Here is a 19,997-nt window from a genome sequence, read left to right as displayed (position 1 = left end):
TTTATCTCCCCTCTTTCTAGCTTCTAGATTTTACTGTTTCAGTCCTGGTCACCTTTTAAGACCATCCTCTACTAAATTACGTGTTTTTCCCTCCTTCACGTTCAGATACACCCGTATCAGAAGCCATCCCTTTTCAGTTCAAGTTTCCCATCTTTGTGATTCCTTACCTGTTTCACTTTGTAAATGCTCGAATCTCTATCCGTGTAGGGAAACATGGAGTACCTGACTTTTGAGAACTGATTTTCAGGTCCAATTTCTTTTAATGTTTTGACCAATGACAGTTTTGTTACCACCGTGAGCATGCCTAATGTATCAAGAAGGCAACACTGGCGGTCGTGCACTTTATAAAAAGCAAGAATACAAATTCTTTTATAGGCTGATATTTAACTTTTCCGTCATCTTCTGGAAGGTAACCTGGAATCTTCAGGAGTGATGTTCGCACAAAATAAATCAGTTAGATAATTAGATCAGTAATCAGTATGTGGATGGCAGACTTGCAGCCAGTGTCGTATAGGCATTCATATCTATTGACGCACCTAACCGAAGTGGACATGCAGAGTAGGCAGAAATGGCTAGATACAAATGATGATTGTGGATTTGCAGAAAAACGTGTGGGTGCAGGGTGTGTTGACCTTGCATTAATTCATGTGATAGCCCAGCTATCCTTATCAAAGAAACATAACCTCAAGATGTTCTTTTATCATACGCTTGTGTTACAGATGCGTTATATATTTTGTCCAGAAATATGTGGACAGTTTACAATCAATGCACTGCAATATGCAAACGATTGTTCATGTGCTCAAAATATACATGCCTTACTATATTTTTTGCAAAATGACGTGTAACACTGCATGTGTAAATCCTGACTACAAATGTATTGAACAATATGTTATTACATGTTTAGGTGCAGCATTTAAATGTCTATAGCAGGGTTTTCAGTGGCAAACTTCACTTCCCTTATAGGATGCTTATTACATGCACGGTGCTATTTACTAGGCATGGGCTAAGATCTTCCTTGATTCTGTGAACTTTCAACCTCTCACAAATGTTCTTGATTTGTCCACAATCAGTTTGAGCAGAAAGGTCTATGACCCGTCCTGGAAATAGAAAACGTGCTTAGTCTAACACAGGACAGGAGGGCAGCAGAAGACCCACATGACAGTGGAGCATATATTTTATTTTTTTGATTCTCACACCCAACCAGTTATACACCAAGTTTAGACACAGCACATACACACTTGGCACAGTTAGTCGCAAGCAGGCATCCTTTTCAATTGATCCTGCATTCGGCTGCAAATCCAGAGTGATCCAGTAGAATGCCCCGAAACATAAAAGAATTAAGCAATATAGGCTTTCTGAGTGGTGTGCATTGCCCCAAATTCGTAGAAATGATCGCATTTAAAATAACAAATGTAGAAATTAACAATTTTATTTTTTACCAATTTATTTCCAAATGTTGGGACATTTTACTAAAATATGCATGTGGGGTGGTGTAAGGGTAATAGTTAAGTTAGGGCAGAAGGGGTAGGCAGGGTATCTCCGCCCACATTATTCAAAAAAATATACTCCATTCGATCATTGCCCAGCTATGCCAATGATCAAGACATGATCTGGATTCTTGCAGATGAGAACAAGAATACTGACATTCATTTGTTGTAAAAGAAATATGCATTTGAACATTTTCTAGGACAGCAAACACCCTCACTGATTTTGAAGGAAAGTATACAATTCTCAATTAAAACATTGATGTTCAGCAATGTGATGAAGACTATCAAGACATGCAAATGCACTTTAAGTTTTAGGGTTATATAGGGGCTCATAAAGTATTTCTCTACACCAAGCATGTCCAAGTCCAGAGGACTGACATGAAGCTTGACATATGCATGCCTGAACTCTCACCATATATATGAGATCTCTGTTTTATCCTTAACTGAGACCTCTCATTCTAAACATGCAATGATAGGAGAACCTAGCAGCATGCTACCAGCTTGCGCTCCTCTGTCTTTCAAGCCTGCCCCAAGTTTCTGCACAATTGTCCAAGCCTTGGTCATCTCCCAGGTGGTTGGTGGCAATGCATACTCACAGAACTCCATCCTTACACATACATCCATCCTCAAGAAACAGCAAGGAGTGGGCACGTACACACTAGCGATACAGTGCCTGGAAATGATGATGAGGTTGTGTATGCTGCAAGTGTCAGGGCTGAGGTGTGTCGATGCCGAACGTCAAATAGAAAACTGAATATCAAAGTTGGCATTGACACATTTGTGTCAATATACACATACAACGCAGTATTGATGAATATAATTCTATCTTGCATAAAGGATTAGGAGAACCTGTGACTTTTCATATACTACATGGTTCCATCCTGTTCTGATCGGTACAGACGAATATGATTAATGTCCTCAATTCTATGATTAGTATAAATAGAGCCGAATCTTTTCCTGGTTAATCCTAGGATATTAATCATATTCATCTGTGCCGCTCCTAACAAGATGGAACCATGTAATAAATGAAAGTTCACAGGTTCCCATCCTCAAAGAGATACACCGGTGCTCCTTAAAACATGCATCATGTTTAAGACAACCTCCATCACCTACAAAGCAGTCAGAACTAAATAATTTCTCTAACTGGCTGAGAAGCTCATCATCTTGGGAGGTGTGACAAATTGAGGGAATTCGTCAATCTCCCCAACAGGGCCCCCTCTTGTGAGGCTTGGGAGGTGAGTCTGCTCTGCAATACCCTCTCTAGAGGTAGAGGCAAGTGGGACCTCACCCGGAGATATTCCTCTGTAGGGGACAGGACTCCCATTCCTGTGAGGAACCCTCTAAACCATTCCACATGATCGCATACATGGGACTATCTAATATGCCAAGTGATTTCAACTCCCGAGACTTGACTGAAGAGAAAGCAAACTGACACCATTAGAAGGAAGAAAAGGAAATTGCACCTTTAAATGAGGACCTCCAAATAACTGTATATTAAAGGAGGACACGTCGAACAAAGGTGAGAGAGAGGAACACATACATAGGCAGGTGAGGTCCCATGGATGCGCAGCACCTGACAGAGGTGGAGTGAAAGATAGACACGGAGCCCGCGACAAGCAGGCTGGCTCTGAATGGCAGAAGGAGATGCTTGAAACCCAGCATGTGTGAGAAGGGAGAAACAGTGGTGACAGAAGACCAAGCCTCGTTGGTGGCATAACCACGAGGAGTTCATGGTGGGTAGGATACCCATAAAACTAGGCCATTACCACCAAGCACAAACTGCAGCAAATGGTCTGGTTACTCGTGGAGGTACTGAGAGGCGCTGAAGGAGAAAGAGAACTGCAAGAAGTGTACGGCGGCAAAACCAAACCAACCATGCAGAGGAACAAAAGAGAAGGTCCCGAGGCAATACAGGTCCCGGAGACATTGCCCAGGATCAGTGCAGGTAAAGGGAAAATCAAGAAGACAGAGTGGCCAAAAAGGACCCATTATGTAATCAGAGATCAAACACTTGAAACAAAAGCTTATGAACTTGATCTGTATTAATGTGAAAAAGAGAATAACAGAATACCCTGGGTGGGGATGCAATAGTGGTTGCGGATCACTACCCTGGAAGAGGGGGAACTATTCCATTATCCAACAAGGAAAGAGTGGAATATAACAGAAAGAAAACATGGTGAACTGAAAGACAGAGAAACCCTGATGATAAATTATATATATAAAAGAGAATAGGCTGGGAAGAGCTGAACTATAATTGTCCAGAGAGAAAGAGTCACACAGAAATATACTTTCCAAGGCTACTCAAAGCCCATTAACCCAGATCCAAAGATTCCACAAAGGCTAAAGAAAGACTTTTCTACAGTGGAGCGTTTAGCTGACAATACCTTGAAAGAACTACGTGAATCGATAAAGAAAGTAACAAGAGACTATTTAAAAATTGCATATTAACAAGAGAAAGAAAGAAGACAATTACAAGAAGCAATCATCAGGCAGGAGAAGGGAGTCATTCCCCTGGCCTTAGATTGTTTAGAATAGTGGTAGGGTCAGTTAGGGCTAGTTTTGGACAGCAGACTTATTCTTTTTTGGACATTCACTAAAGACTGATGAACACCTTAGTTAGTAATATAGGTAGGGAACCTCCTATAGTCATAGAGCAAGATACACCTTATTCTTCTTTAATAAGCATGTGTTGGAAATGTCCTCAGAATGTTCACATCCTTCTTCTGATCTGCCACAGAGGCCAGTGAACCACCGGAAGCTGTGACATCAGCAGACTGCAAAGAACTGCAAGAAGGAAAAAAACTGGAAACTGACCTTTTCCTGCTATGCACTCTGTCTTGTTACCAATACAGATACGACTGTTCTCATCCAACATACAATTTAGGAGGGATCCAAAGACCCTACTCTTTAAAGAAAATCTCGGGAGGATAGCTTCGGGGCAACATGCTTGCCTTGGAAGCAAGGCGACACTGAGCTATACAGGTTTGATCCCCGGGTCCGTGCTTAGAAACCTCTGGGAATTAAGCGCGTTATAAATAACCTAGCAAATCTCACCACTCACTCATCACCCCACTTAACCCTCCATTTTCCCTTATGAAGTTGCCCCCTCCACTGCGCCTCACTATCCCCGCATCCTTCTTAACCCCCAGTGCACCCAGCGCATACAGCATGCAATTCCTTCCTATCTAGATTTGCGCTTTATAAATCCGATACATAAATACAATTATATTGCATGCAGGGTTTATAGAACACACCAAAACTGAAGCAAGTGAGTGATATGCAACATGCGGGAGGTTGCAAAGAAGTAATACAAAAAGGGATAAGGAGGAGTGGGGGTAAGAGATTAGGTGAATTTTTGGGCTCTGTTATCAGTGGCAGAGACATATTCATTAAATTGCTTTAGTCTTATGTTCCTTTATGAATTGCTGATTTCTAGCAAGTTAAAACCTATTCTCTCCAGTTTGCATAAAGGAAAGAGGGGCAGGCTTTGGGGAAATGGATTCCATTGGATAAGTTGACCTTTAGGACGAGTTGCTGGTCATCAGTGTGTTGCTAGATTTTAATATCAGGTTTTTGACCATTGAAAGAATAGCTACTTGGTGGCACCGGGATTTCCAAGGGTCAATCTGAACGAGATGGTGCCCATTTTAGGAAGAATGTAAACCACTGTGAGAGTGGTCCATGAAGTACCATCCTTGTGAGAAGCCTAGTGGTTCATTGATTATTTTACTAAACACATATGGGCATTCGTTTTCCATCTTTTATCTTAGGGCCCTCATTTTACAGCTATTTACCTACAAAAGCATTCCGTACTTTAAGAATATCTTCAGAAAGACCAGACGTCTGCAACGTTTGACACTTCAGATGTTTTGTGCTGCAACTTACATTATCTCTCACAATTGGCCATGCCGGATAGGGCAGATGAGAGTTTTAGCCCAAAATACATGTAGCGACAAAGGTTGTAGATCTATTGGCTAGATTGCCAGGCATACAAAATGTTTTAAACATATTGTGAAGGCCATTGCTTTCTCAACATCCTATTCTCATGCATCAATTACATTTGAAAAATCATTCCTCAAGCAATTAAATGATAATGATGTTTTATTTATATAGCTCCTTAATCCAAAGCGCTTTAATGAGCACATACTTACATACAATATCAACCGACCAAAATTGGTACTCATTTATCAACCTCGGAAGGACGAAAGGCTGAGTTGGCCTTGCCTGGATTCGAACCTGCGACCTGCAGATCACAAGCAGATCGCAGCAGCGAGCGCTCAACCCGCTGAACTATCTTACCGGCGTAAATCACAGGCATCACATAACAATTCATTTCACTCACTAACATCAAAATCTTCGGTTAACTCTGGCCAATAATTTTCTAGCCCTTATAGTGTATAACAGTTTTCCAACACATTCAATTCCTCTTCTAAGATAGCTAAAGAACACCCTTCTTATTTTAGAATATGAATTGTTAGAATCACAAATAACCGTAGGATTGTGTCCTAGCAGCATGTAATGAGTTCAATTAACTTTTTAAAATATCCTGCTATAAATGCAAAACATATTTTTCCATTCTCTGAAGGAGCACCCCCTTATACAGTAATGTTTATTCTTTTAACAGAGTTTGGTCTAAAACAGTGTGATAGTCGTTTCCATATATGCAATGGGTTGGCTCTCCAGTCCACTCTCCAGTCCACTGTATGGGGATGACGAGAGCACTCCTGTGGCGCTCGAATCATTGGGGCCTCATTATGGAAGGGCAGTATCAGACTAGTATGTAAGCCTAGCAGAATGGGGGGGAAGGTTGCACTAGAGAGAAGAAGCACGCCAGTGGGAGCCTCCTTCTGGCATCATAGGCAGAAGATGAGTAGGACAGTTTGGCTTATGACAGTAACATGTGCTTTGCTAATCCTGCCCTACCCAGAGCAATGCTACCTTTTAATACAGAATTTATATTATGGAGCTTCCATTACTATGAGAAAATCAGCCCAGTTTGAGACATCTCCAGACATGATCTAAAATTGGTTTGATTTCACGAGGGCACATGAGGGCTCACACTGTACGGTGGTGGGCCTGCCAAGGACACTGCCCCCACTTGGGAGGGGCAACACATGCAACGCTCGCTGGCAAAGACCCATTTCTAATTTTTTGCATGTGATCCCATGTCTGACTGATGGTTCAGGGGACAGTAAAGCAGACTTCAAAACAGGCCACTCACCCCTTTTCCCACCCACTAAACAACAAAGTAGATTCATTTATAGAATCCCAATCTACCCAAACTTGTAAGAAGTACTAACCACTGAGACATAAGAAAACAGGGCAGGTTGTGTACACTGCAAATTACTTTGGGTGTCTTCCACATCTGTATGTTATTGTTTTGAAGGCAATGTGTAGGGTGGGACACGTATTATCAAAGTGGGGCTTGCTTGGGTAATCGAATTGTTGAGAATACCACTGGAAAAGAACAACTGCATTTGTCTTACAAGTTCATGGGGTCGGTATCCCAAGTTGGAATTAAGGCATCATCAAATATAATATATATAGTTTGATGATTTTAAAAAAAAACATCACAGATCATCTTTCCCGTGTCAAGGGACATATATCTCATGTATAGGAGAAAAATATATAAACACATTGTTTCAAAATATAGTGGCAAATATGTGTTTATTTTTATTGACTACTGTATGTTTAGCTGAGGGTTGAATATAGTTTCATTTTCTTTTCTTTCTTGTAGTGATTCGTGCAAAGATATCTAGTGAGAAGGTGATTTCTGACAGTGCTGATCCATTCAATCCCAACAAAGTGATTCAATATGAGATCAAACAAATAAAGGTATTAGATAAACTTAAATCATTCATATTTAGTTTTCCACTTTCTCGACAATGTGCTGTGCAGTTTTCTGGTATGCATCAACTTGAGAACAGATTTTGAATGATAGGGTGGTGCCCACTTCACACCAATGTCTCAGCATAGGTGGGTGCCTGTGGAGAGCCCCGCCCGTGGTGGGTAGTGAGCCCATTTGCAGGGAAAAGTCTTAAAGACCTGATGTACAATTTTCTTTTCTCTCCTCCTATGATTGAGAGATCGGAAAAGTAAAAGAAAGCATAGAAATGCACATATAAGGTAAAGGCATTTTTATTTTGGGCACACCAATGCTCAGATCCCCGTCTTGGCTATATTATGCTTTCACCTGAGACAAGCCCGTGACAGGGTAATCAGGAGCAGGGGCCGGGGATGTAACTCTGCCTTACGTCAACATGCATCCCACTGTGATAGGGAAGCTCTTTGTGCTGTGGCAGACCACCCCTTCCCCCAACCACCTCTGCATGTGGGCTGATTCACAAAGGTAACTTATCTCTGAAAAGATATCATAGTCTCTCCAAATTACTTTAATGTGACAGCCATTAGTAAGCTAGATATTAGGTATTCTTTAACCAGCCCCTGTGTCATTATATCCTAACAACTATGTTGTAAGGTGTGTTATTTTGTCTTGCAATTCCATGATTAATAAAAAATTGTAGTTCTACAAATTTGTACTCACATTTCATGGTATCAAAGTTTGCATGCTCAAACAAGTTGTGCTAGAACGTTTGATAGGAAATAATTTCTTAATGAAGTCATGAACATCTGGAACTAAAAAGGTGTATGCCCTATAATGAGAATTGCATTTTTTTTATTCCCCACATATTTTTAGATGTTTAAAGGATTTGAGAAAATAAAAGATGTGCAGTATGTGTACACCCCTCTTCATTCCTCGCTTTGCGGAATAAAGCTAGAAGCCAACAACAAGAAGCAATACCTGCTCACTGGTAAAAACACCATTTACCTAAGATAAATGTATGGCATGCAGCCCGGACTGTGCTCCATATGAGCCTAGCTTCAATAACCTTTTGTAGATGTAAACATTACAATTTCAGTTGAAATTGCACACATTTTTTTTATGAAACTAGGTATTACGGAAGACTTTGCGGTTGATGAAATCCAAATGTCCTTTAAGGTGACAGCTGCAAAGTTGTCATTACCACATGATTAACCGAGGTGTCACCATAACACTCAATGCATGGACTCATAACCACGGTTGCACTGTGCACATTCATATGGGTTCTCTCTTGGTTTCATCAACCACAGTTACTTCCACCAGCTTTTGTTTGACCGTTGTTGGTCGTGCATGTTTTTTGTTCTTTTTTAAAATGAGGGTCCTCCGCCATTACCGGCCGCTTCCTCCCTGCACCCACTCCCTAGGCCCCTTTAACATACACATACATAAACACATGTATGCTGGTCAAAATACCAACAAGGGTCGAACAAAATGCGGTAAAAGTAACTGGTTGATGAAACCACAGATCGCCATTCATATGCATTTCATTTTGCACATGAATCTGGACAATGAATGCCCACCGAGGTGTGTGTGTTGAGTGACAATGTGATGTTCTTTGCCTGACCAAACAATGTACCTTGCCGTCAGCTCTGTGAGCAATGGTTGCTTGTGCCATTAACTAAGGCTTTCGTTATACCACAATGCATAGACTTTACTCTTTCATGTGTTTGTTCTGTTTCCAACCTAAGGACAGGTTTCAAGTGCTGGAAAAGTGCACATCCACCTGTGCAATTACATAGAACCATGGGATGACATGTCCTTGGCACAAAAGAAGAGTCTGAGCCAGAGATATCAAATGGGCTGTGACTGCAAAGTAAGTCGATGGTACAATGCGGTGGCTGATCTCTTACATATTTTAACATTATGCACTGTGTGAACACTCAAGATCATGGTTCAGCTATCACAGCTTTGAAAGAGATGACTTGCTCATGCAAAGCCTTGTGGGAGATAGGATATTTGACCATCTACATATAATAAAACAGGCATTGACATGATCAACAGTTTTGGCTTTTGCTTGATCATTAATTTCCAGACACTGCCATAATGGTTCTACCTGCCATAAGAATTCAACAACTGGAAACGTGTAAATACTTGGGCATAGAATGTCGATCCCTATCTAATACTTACACACGTGTTATTACTGCTGGCTTTGTTAATGGGTTTTTGAAATTACTTTTTTAAACACAATTGTGCAAATGGCTCCATCCTGTCATCTTGAAACTACATGGAATCTCTGGGGGAAATCTTCACCAGCATGAAGATCCACCCATACACAGATGACACACAGCTTTAAGATCAGTTGCATCAGTTTCCTCCATCAACTCAAACACTGTCTGTCCCTCATCAAAGCCTGGATCTCAAGTGCCTACATGAAGCTCAACATTACAAAGACCAAATTAATGTTCCTAGGAAACACCACCAAGCATGCCCAAGCCCAGAATTAGATGACCGGCATGAAGCTTGACAGATGGATACCTCAACTCAATGCAAAATTTCTCTGTATTATTATCGACCATGACCATTCATTCAGAACACACCTTGTAAAGAACACACAAGCAGCATGGTACAATCTTGTGCTACCCTTCCCCAAAAATGTTTGTCCACACCCTGGACATCTCAAACTTGGACACGGCATCGCCCTATGCACAGGAGACCCAGATGTCCTCTTGACCTCATTAAAATCTGTCCATCATGCTACTGCACACATCATCACAGGACTAAGGAAATTCAACCACATCACCTCCATCCTCAAGAAGCAGCACCGGCCACCTCCCCAAGCATACATCATGTTCAAAACTGCATACAGCACCTAAGAAGCAGGCAGAACCAAATGACCAATCTGGATTTGGCACAGAAACACACCATCTCCAGAGGCCAGAACATGCCCGGAAGTCTCATAATCGCCAGGCATGGAAATGAGGAACTGCAAGAGGTAAGAAACAGGAAAATACCCCTTTACGCTATGCGACCTGTCTCTGGAACAAGGTACTGATGCAATTAAGACTCACTCGTCCATCTAACTGTGGGATGTTTTTACCCATGCATCCGAGCCCTACCACAAAAACTGTGCAGTACTGGCATGGAAAACATCATGATGGCCAGAACTCCCCAGAGAGTGCACAGGGAAAACATGAAGAATAGGCTGCCACCCATTTTTGCCTATGTTGTGAGCACAGGAGGGCACTGCCTAAAACCACCATTGGGCTACACACACAGTAGCCTGAAACCATTGGGAATGGCAATGCTGATTGCCAAAAAAGCAACTCAGAACTGTGGGGAATTCATTTTCTTAATCCCAAAAATGGTTGCATTACCAGTACTCACCACTATCAGAAAGCCGGCGTTTTAAAACCACCAGACTTGTGTGTAAAACTGCACAAATGAAACAAATCCAGACCAAGGAAAGACTTGCTAAGAGGTGGAAGAATGTAAAACCATACTCTGAAATGACTTGAAGGAAGTAATTATTTAATGCATAGGTACAAATTGTCAGTTTGATTTGAATGTAGAAAACTGGGAACAAAAAGTGACATTTAGCTGAAACCTGGCTTAGTGAAACTGGATTCTGCCTGACAACTACCCCGACAGGAGAAACCTGTTCAGCCACTCTTCCCAGGCCTAGCTGCATCCTGCTGCCCCTTGCCAAAAGGAGTTGTCACCTCTCTGATTAGATTAGAGGTGGAGCACCTGGGAACTGGAAGGAACAGAACAATGCAACTCCCTTGACTCAGGCAAATGTTATATTGGGGGCGTCGTAAAGTGGCTTCCTCTTAGGGGAAACTGGGAGGGGCAGTGCCCCTGCTAGCAGCTGAAAATAACACCGTAGATCCCTTACTGCTATGTATCAAAATCAACATGATTAAATTGTTCAAAAAAGTACCAAACTCTGGTATCATGCATTTTTATGAAATTCTCTGAAAACAAAAAGGGCAAATTTCTAGAAAGTTATTTGAAATGTTTATTATTTAGACAAAGAAAATCCTGATGAGCATAAAGGTTGTAATAACAAAGAAGTATAACAGAAATTGTTAAAACACTCACAGTTGTAATTCACAATTTTGTTTAAAGAACAGAAAACAATCAATTATTCTTTTTATGAGAAACAGAAAAAAAATATTTTTTAAAATAGGTTCTTCTTTGTTGTAAAGTCACAAAGAAGAAATAAAAAAGGAATGGAGTACTAGTGGAGAGAAGATATATGGACGGTTCTTAAGGTAAAAAGTTCTTCCTTCTCTACACAGAACAACCGTATCCTCTCTAACTCTAACTATGAGAGTTTGAGAGGATACGGTTGTTCTGTGTAGAGAAGGAAGAACTTTTTACCTTAAGAACCGTCCATATATCTTCTCTCCACTAGTACTCCATTCCTTTTTTATTTCTTCTTTGTGACTTTACAACAAAGAAGAACCTATTTTAAAAAATATTTTTTTTCTGTTTCTCATAAAAAGAATAATTGATTGTTTTCTGTTCTTTAAACAAAATTGTGAATTACAACTGTGAGTGTTTTAACAATTTCTGTTATACTTCTTTGTTATTACAACCTTTATGCTCATCAGGATTTTCTTTGTCTAAATAATAAACATTTCAAATAACTTTCTAGAAATTTGCCCTTTTTGTTTTCAGAGAATTTCATAAAAATGCATGATACCAGAGTTTGGTACTTTTTTGAACAATTTAATCATGTTGATTTTGATACATAGCAGTAAGGGATCTACGGTGTTATTTTGGTCTTTTGTCCCCTCCTTTTCTGCTCATGGGGCAAATCCCCCCCCTCTTTCTTTGCCTGCTAGCAGCTGAGCTTGGGGGAAGTGGATAAACCAGTTATTCCACCCTGTGATGTGGGAAGCCACACCCCTTTTTGACCAGAGCATAATTTTAAAAAGATAGATAACTCATAGTGCGGACTTGTCAGAATTATATAAGTAATATCATTATTTTTGTGATTTTTCTGTGAACATTTTAAGAGGCGTTAGGACCCAGTGGTGTATTCTGGGGGGTTGCTACCGGAAAATAGGGTCTTACTCCAAATGTCTGCATGTTAAAAATCTGACACTTCATCAATTAATGTCCATACTCCTTGCGCACATGTGTGTAAGTTTGGGTAAATGTCTGATATTGCAAAACCAGTTAAAAAGCGCAAAATGTTGTCATTTTTTAATGCAAGCCCCCAGGAAGATCAGAGGCGGAGAAGCATGGACCATAAGGAATATATAATGTGTACATGTAATTTCAACAATTTGTATATCTGGGAAGGATGTATTTGAATCAAATATAGATTTGTGGTCAAACTGACCAGGGGAGGATCCTCTGAACCATAAACAGACTTCATCATGATGACAATCCATTTCCTTCCCCCAATCATGGGAGAGGGGAGAATTAGGCCAATGACAAGTAGAGAGGGGCAGGATTAGCTAGGCCCAGGCACACACCCATTTTCAAAACACATAAAAAGAGACTGCTGGGACAGGTAGAGACATTCAATTCCATTTGCTGCGAAGCATGCTGACCGACGACTTCACATCCAGAGATCCAGACTTCAAATCCATCAATCTCCAAAGACCAGAACTTTACTTCAGAACTTAAAGCAAGGGCCTAAACCCACAAACTGAGAACTCTTCTCAGCAGGCCTCAGCATCCTTAAAATCATTTGCAAACTATTCCACAGCCGGGCGAGCTGTTTGAATTTGTTTGCCAAGAACAATTGCCAGAGACCAAACCAGAGATCCAGAGTGACCCAGACCGCTGTGAGCAGAACCAGAGAGCTGACCCAAATCACTGTGAAGTGCCGAGACCAGAAACGGAGACCAAAACCTGACCAGATCCGTGACCAGATCCGTGACGAGGCCTAGTTCAAATTTATATTGTGAGTACCTAGCAGGACTGTGCAGAACCAATCTCTTAGTTAAAGTAATCTAATCCAAACTATTTTAACCTAAGTAGAACAGCCTCCTAGAAATCGTGTCATCTGTCATTTGTAAAGCTGCACAACTGTCACCTGTCAATTCTGCAGCTGCAAGCTGTCACCTGTCATTTTGAGTTTTACTTTAAATCCGAAAATCTACCTTTATTAAATCGTCCGTATCTCTGGAACCGTTTGTGCTAGGAACGTGGTTTAACTTTCCTCTGAAAGCTTAGAATCTAAGCATTCCAACAAGCCTGATACGTCTTCTGCAATCACGATTCATGCACTCACGAATTTTGCCGCGAATTGCGATTTGGCCTGATTTCTTTACCTGTAAAAAGATAGCAGCTTTTTGCTTTCCTTTGCTAAAAATTCGTTTGCCTCTTAATAACCATCCCTGAATCATTGCTAAAGTGAGCCTGAGCTCATCCCAAGTATCTCTCACTCACCCTGAACCTCCTAAAGGGAATCAAAAGCATTTCAGCATATTTCTCACTTCACTGCCACCACATTCAAAGCACTTGGGCCTGTGTTTTAAAACTCATACCTGTTTTCTCTAAGCTTGCTGGGGTGGGAATTGAATTTCGTATTGTATTTAATTGCATTCCTGAGAACTGTGTGTGTTACTTCCATCTCCTTGCATTGCATATAAGGGCGGGGGGGTGAATTGTCACCAGGGGAAAAGTGAACATATGATATCTTGTGAAACCATATCAGTTTCTGTACTGCATTTTCATTCAACATTGCATCCATTTGAAACCATAAAAGTATTTTTGCTGCCTTATCCATCCTACACCAACTCCTCATTGATTATAAAGAAGTGTGCTAGTGTCAGATTACCCATTGTTGATTAACATTATATTTATAAGGGCGATATGGATTATTAATTTATTATAAAAGTGTGGTATCTATATTTTGTTTTATTTCTCAAATAAACCTTTTAAACTTGCAAAACAGAACTATTTCTTGGCTCAGTGGGGTCAGGGGGATTCTAAGAGAGGGGTGTTATATAGGGGTAGTCATCCAGAACTCATGAACTGGACATAAAGATATATCAATAAGGGTTTCCATTCAGTATCCCAGACTAGGCATTGACTTAGCTGTAGTGTTGATTGAATATCGCTTACAAAAGTAGGGGCTCGGAGCCGGGATATTCTGGGTTAGAATTATCACTTGTGCAGATTAATACTTTGTGCTAACTGACAGGAGACATACATCCGGTTGGATCAGCACGCTGTGTTATGCTGTAAAGCACTCCTCAAAGGAACGCTCTAAGGAAACGGTCTGTTTTGCAAAAATAAAATACAAACTTCTGTATGTCAGGAAGGAACTCAAATTCCAGAATGACGACCGTGGTAGACATGAAAATAGCGAGGGAGCACTTCTTACATAAGCTATTTGTGAGAGGTGAGTGGACTCATCAGGACCAGGCGGTCTGGTTGCAGGCAATCGCGCAACAGGTCACTGAAACAGGGTCAGATATCTGGAGAGATCAGGGTCCCCTAGATGTGGCCCTGAGTGAACTATATATGGCCCCTAAGGCAAAAGAGGAACACAATAAGATTGCCAGGATAGCCGCACATTTGTATCTATATATGGGAGCCATGCAGGACAAATGTGCTGAAGGCCAAGATCTGGCAAATAGGCAACAGATGGTGTTAGAAAAGGCCCAATCTGACCTAGTCTCTTCTGAGCAGAGGCTGCAGAGGAGCCAGGAGTCAGAAAATAATAGCAGACAGTACATCACTAAAATAAAGGAGGATATGGATATGCTGCAACAGGAAAAGGCTGACCAGGATACCAGATTTCTGGCCTTGCAGAAGGAGTACCAAGAAGGTTTGGACTCCCTACTGCAGAGCCAGAAAAAGCTGGAGTAACAATTAGATTTCAATAGGGCATGTGCTGAGCAGGTAGTCACCCTGCAAAGCCACCTAGATAGGGAAAAAGAGGAAAGCAATACATTGATTCTGAAGGACCTGGATACCCAGGCAGAGTTTGATCAGGAGCGCCAAAAAGCTGGTGCCTTCCAAAGGCAAAGGGATGACCTGGCGGCACAGATGCAGGCTCTTAGTCAGGAAAGGGATACCTTAGTCCAGGAAGTCTGCCACTTAAAAAGGAAAATGGAAGAAAATCACCTAGCCCTCCAGGGACTGGGTGACCTCCAAAAAGAACACCAGAACTTGTTAGAGCACACCAGGAGGGTGGAGGAGGCTCTGGCAAGAAAGGTGCAGGCCAGTAGGGATGGGACTGAGGAGGTAACCCTCCTGCAGCAGAGACTAACCCATTACTCCAGGACCAATCAGGAGGCACAGAGAGAAAATGAGGCTCTCTGTCAGCACAATGATAGGCTCCAGCCACAGGTAGCCATGCAGGAGAGTCTAGTAAGGCCTTAACTGAGGAACTGAAAGCGCAGGCTCTTGCATTGCAACAGGAAGCAGGGGCGGATAGAGATGAGGTTCGCTGGGAAAGAGAAACTCCTGAGCATAACCTCAGGGGCCCTAGTACCCGAGGCCTTCATCTCTCCCAGTCCCTGGACTCTGCCACCCCTATGTCCCCTCGCGCACATGAGCCCAGGGCCACGGGATGGCAGATTACTATCCAGCTAGAAGTCTGGGGCTCATAGGCCAGTACCTCCCAGGAATGGATGGGTGGGCATCCGGGTATGGGCACCCAAGCACAGTGCAATTTAGTGGGGAACCCCAGGAGAGTAGGCCCATTAAGGGCATCCTGAAAACCTCTGCCCTTTTAGGTCAGTGGGGGGATACCCGGCAAATCCTGGTAGCAAGGAGGCATCTGAAGACTCCTCTGAGCGTCACAGGACACAGGAGACCAGGTCCCCACATTCTGCCAGCCATTCCCAGGCTTGCAGAATCCGGGAAAACCTGGAAGATCAGACGGGCACCTCTGGGAGCAGCGCTTCTGAGTCGGAGGATGAATGGACCAGGGTTACCGGAACCAAAAAGGCCAATAAGACAAAAAGAGCCCTGCTTAAGGACCCATTGAAACAAATAAAGGCAATAAGGAGTGTCATCACGCCTTATCATAAGAACGCCAAGTATTCTGTTTGGGAACACTTGGAGCTCTATGAGCAAATGATGGAGACTTTCCATTTGAAGAACAGCCAAAGCTGTATTCAATATCTAAAGTGGACCTTCTCACCAGAATACTCCAGTTTCTTTGCGGGGCTGGAGGATCAAAACCATTCAAGGTGGTCCACATACAGGGCAGCCATCTTGAAACATTTTTCTGTGCACAGAAATCCTCAAGAGGCTCGCAAGACAGCCTACAATTTGCAATGTGGGGAGGATCAGGCCCCACAAGAGTTTGTGCAAGAATTAAAGCGTGCTTTTGCGGAGACCACCAGAAGGGTGCGCACGGATAGCAGAGAATTTATCAATACGTTTTTCCATGCCTTACCCAAATACATAATGACCCACCTTGTGAGAGATTTTCATGAGAAAAGATCTTTAGACTGGGTCATTGAACAGGCTAGCCGGATCTATGAGGTGCAGAAGCCCATCGAAAATAAAAATAACGCGCCGAAAACCCCCAAAACCAACAGCACCCCTGCTGCTGCCAAGGTGGCAGAGGTAAAGGTTGCCCCCTTTTAGATTTGGAGATGGGGGGGCCTAAAAACCTGCCTGCACCAAATAATTCACAGCCCAGAAGACCCTCGGGCCAGTCACAGACAGGGAGTCGAGGAGGTAGTCCCACAAATGGGGTCCCCCGCTCCCTTGACTATGTAAGTCCCCGCTACAAGGGAAACCGACCAATCCTGGGTTATGTGTGGACTCCTCCAGCCCAAGGGGGGGATCCAGCCAAGCACCTAACCCAGGGAACTTCCCTCCCAACTTCCCACAGGAGGGCAGAAATTCTCCAAATCCTGGGCAGAACTTTTTCCCCAGGTATCCACCCAATTTCCAGCCCCAAAATCATCCATCCTTCTTTCCCCAATTCCCTGAGCCCAGACAATCTAATCCGGGAGAGGGGGGCCAAGGGTGGAGGGGTACCAAAATCTTCCCAACCAGGGGTACTACCAGAGAAGGGATAGCTACCCTTCCCGGGATCAGCCCAGGGGAGAAAATAGAGCCCCGTATCAACCTGAGCGGGTTTCACAACTTGAGCGCCAGGTCCAAAATATGGCACGAGATCTGGGTCACATGCTGAGAGCTCAACAGAACCCTCAGATGAGCATGCCACCACAGAATGCCCTAAACTCTGGACCTGGTGCTCCAGAACAATGACGGGGCAGCACCCCGATAACCCACCGGTTCCCAGGGAGGAGGCACAAGGTGAAGGGGGGTGTAAAGCCTTGGAGGAAGCTTCCTTCCCAACTTGTAAACAGCCCCTGGAAAACCAGTAACCGGAAACAAAATATCCTGCCCCTGAAAGCCTGCCTCCCAAGGAGTAGAGGGGGGGTAGGAGAAACAAAGGACCCAAACAGACCCACTTTGTGGAGGAGGTACAGGTCTTCCAATTTGAGGGAGAGGGATCCTCAGATGATCCTGGGAAAAGGATCTTCTCCTTCAGAGATGGGGGAACTCCTTCCAAGGAAAAATGGGTCCCAAGGGATTCCAATCCAGACTGGGGAGATGTGGAGACTGAGCTACCGCTGCCCATCATCTCATCCCAGAACCAACAATACCGAAATCCCCTGGTTCAAACCCATCCTGATGACTGCCTCCAAAAAGGGCGGGGCGGCCCAGAACCGGACCCAGGCGAACCCACAATGGCTCTGATCTCCAGTTGTCAACTTTTTCTTTCAGATTACCAAGGCTCTCCACAGAATTCTGCCCAAATCTCTTCGCTAGCAATGTCCAAAACCAGAAAGTTAGCCCACCAGTTGTCCAAAAATGTGCATTATCTGTGCCCCCTTGAGGAGAAGGAGGGAAGATACTATGCCCCGGTACAAGTACAGGGGCAGGGTACAGTTTTGGCACTGGTGGACACTGGATCCCAAGCTACCCTTCTGTCCAAAAGGGCCTTTGAGGAAGTAAATGCAGGAAGGGGGGAAAATTACCGAATTCCTCTCACCTCTCTTCCTGGACAACTGCAGACCTTTGACGGGAAGGAAATTCCCATTGAGGGGACTGCAGACTTGGACATTAAAATTGGGCGACACAAGGTGAAACACCCGGTCATAGTAGTGACTCCAGAGGGCACCCCTTGTTTACTAGGGAATGACCTCCTGAGAAGGTTGTCACCCCCCCTAATAGATTGTGTAAACAAGGTCCTCTGGACCCAGACTAGCCGACCAATAAAATTAAAACAGAGTGTCAACCATGTTAGTTTAAACGGCACCTGCCACATGGTTGAACACAAATCTGACCAAGTAGAATTTCACTTCCAGAACAACCAAACTCCAGACGTGACAGTAATAGCAGTAGGACAACAGACTGGTGATGGGGGGTCCTCTCTATTTCTGAAAATCAACCTTCCTTCCAGTTTAAGGTGGTATTCCACACTGGAAGGAAACACCCTGAAATTCTTTACTAATCCACAATCAGAAACTCCCACTCCTATAGTCCAGAAAGATGTGAAATCAGCTCAGAGCCTGGCTGATATTCAGCAAATTGAAGAGCAGTTGTTTATCCCTGTTCAGTTAAATGATAGGAAGGACTCTGTTCTCGCTCGAGTGTGTGTGAACAACGGTAAGAGCTTCATCAGCGAAGCCCTGTTCCGCCAACTCCCAAAAGATCCAGCCATTCCCACATTCAAACTGATAGACAAATGGGAAATAGACCTGGAAGCACCCAATTCCAAACATCTCCTGCCAAGCAGGTGTATGCTCAAAATCTCCATTGGCAACAAGAGCATAGTCCATAATTGTTGGGTCGTGCGAGACGTCACTGCCGCCTTTTACTTAGGCAGTGACATTCTCAATCGCTTTGCCATTAGTTTGGTAAACTTCAAAGCTTGGTCCCGATTAGCGGATAATCCCATGGGCTTTGATGATTCAGAAAAAGCATTTAGGTCAGCTCAATTGCTACCTTATGCAGTTTAAATTCAGATCAAAGAGGAAGTCACCATCCCAGAAAGGACCCGACAATTCTCCCTGGAAGTGAGAGTTAAAAGAGGACAAAAATTGAAAAACCCTGATGCTTATATCCATCTAAATGCTTCTCTCCAACAGCAAGGGTTAGGGGTAAACCCAACACCATTAGTCAACATGGAACATGACACCATTCAAATAGAGGTGGATAAAAGTGACTTAAAGAGTATTACTCTAGCCGTAGGCACCATTATTTGAATGGTGATTGATGACCGACATTTCTCCATTGATTTAGGAAATGAACTGTTAGGACCAATCCCCAAGGACTGTTTTGACAGTGACAGTGAGGACAATACAACACCAGACAGGATTTCCACCCGGCATGGGGGGAACTTCCTGGTGTACACTTCTTGCCCTTATGGTAGGGAAGATGTGACTTGTGACTTCAGGAGGGATGAGGTGATTTTCCAGGTCCATGAGGGCAGCCTTTCCCACCTGAAGCCTCCAGTCCAAATCAGGATTCTGACCAGGGACTTCTCCACCCAGCTGGAGGAGGCCGCTGAGATAGCCAAACCAGAAGTCTTTCCAGGCTTCAGGCAGATGGTGGAAGAGAGAGTCAACCTAGCTGATGCCTGTGTGACTCTGGAACAGAAGCAAAAGTTGAAACAAGTTTTCTTGGATTTCCAAGATCTCTTTGCGGTAGACTCATATGACTGTGGTCACACCGACATCCAC

The 19,997-nt window shown here is 43.2% G+C and overlaps 2 protein-coding genes across 2 annotated transcripts in view; one reads left to right on the top strand and one right to left on the bottom strand.

Annotated features, from left to right (window-relative positions):
* Nucleotides 1–19,997, bottom strand: part of SYN2 (synapsin II) — a 1,471,271-nt gene that overhangs the window by 571,140 nt on the left and 880,134 nt on the right. The window lies entirely within an intron of this gene.
* Nucleotides 1–19,997, top strand: part of TIMP4 (TIMP metallopeptidase inhibitor 4) — a 126,558-nt gene that overhangs the window by 83,943 nt on the left and 22,618 nt on the right. The window contains exons 2-4 of the mRNA XM_069643931.1: nt 7,225–7,322; nt 8,185–8,299; nt 9,057–9,181. Of these exons, the coding sequence (XP_069500032.1) occupies nt 7,225–7,322; nt 8,185–8,299; nt 9,057–9,181 (338 nt within the window). The remainder of the gene's footprint in view (nt 1–7,224; nt 7,323–8,184; nt 8,300–9,056; nt 9,182–19,997) is intronic.

Source organism: Ambystoma mexicanum, chromosome 2p (genome assembly GCF_040938575.1).
Source record: "Ambystoma mexicanum isolate Mex_15411 chromosome 2p, UKY_AmexF1_1, whole genome shotgun sequence".
Lineage (NCBI taxonomy): Eukaryota > Metazoa > Chordata > Amphibia > Caudata > Ambystomatidae > Ambystoma > Ambystoma mexicanum.
Note: the sequence above shows the minus strand (reverse complement) of the source record. Positions and strands in the feature narration are given on the sequence as shown.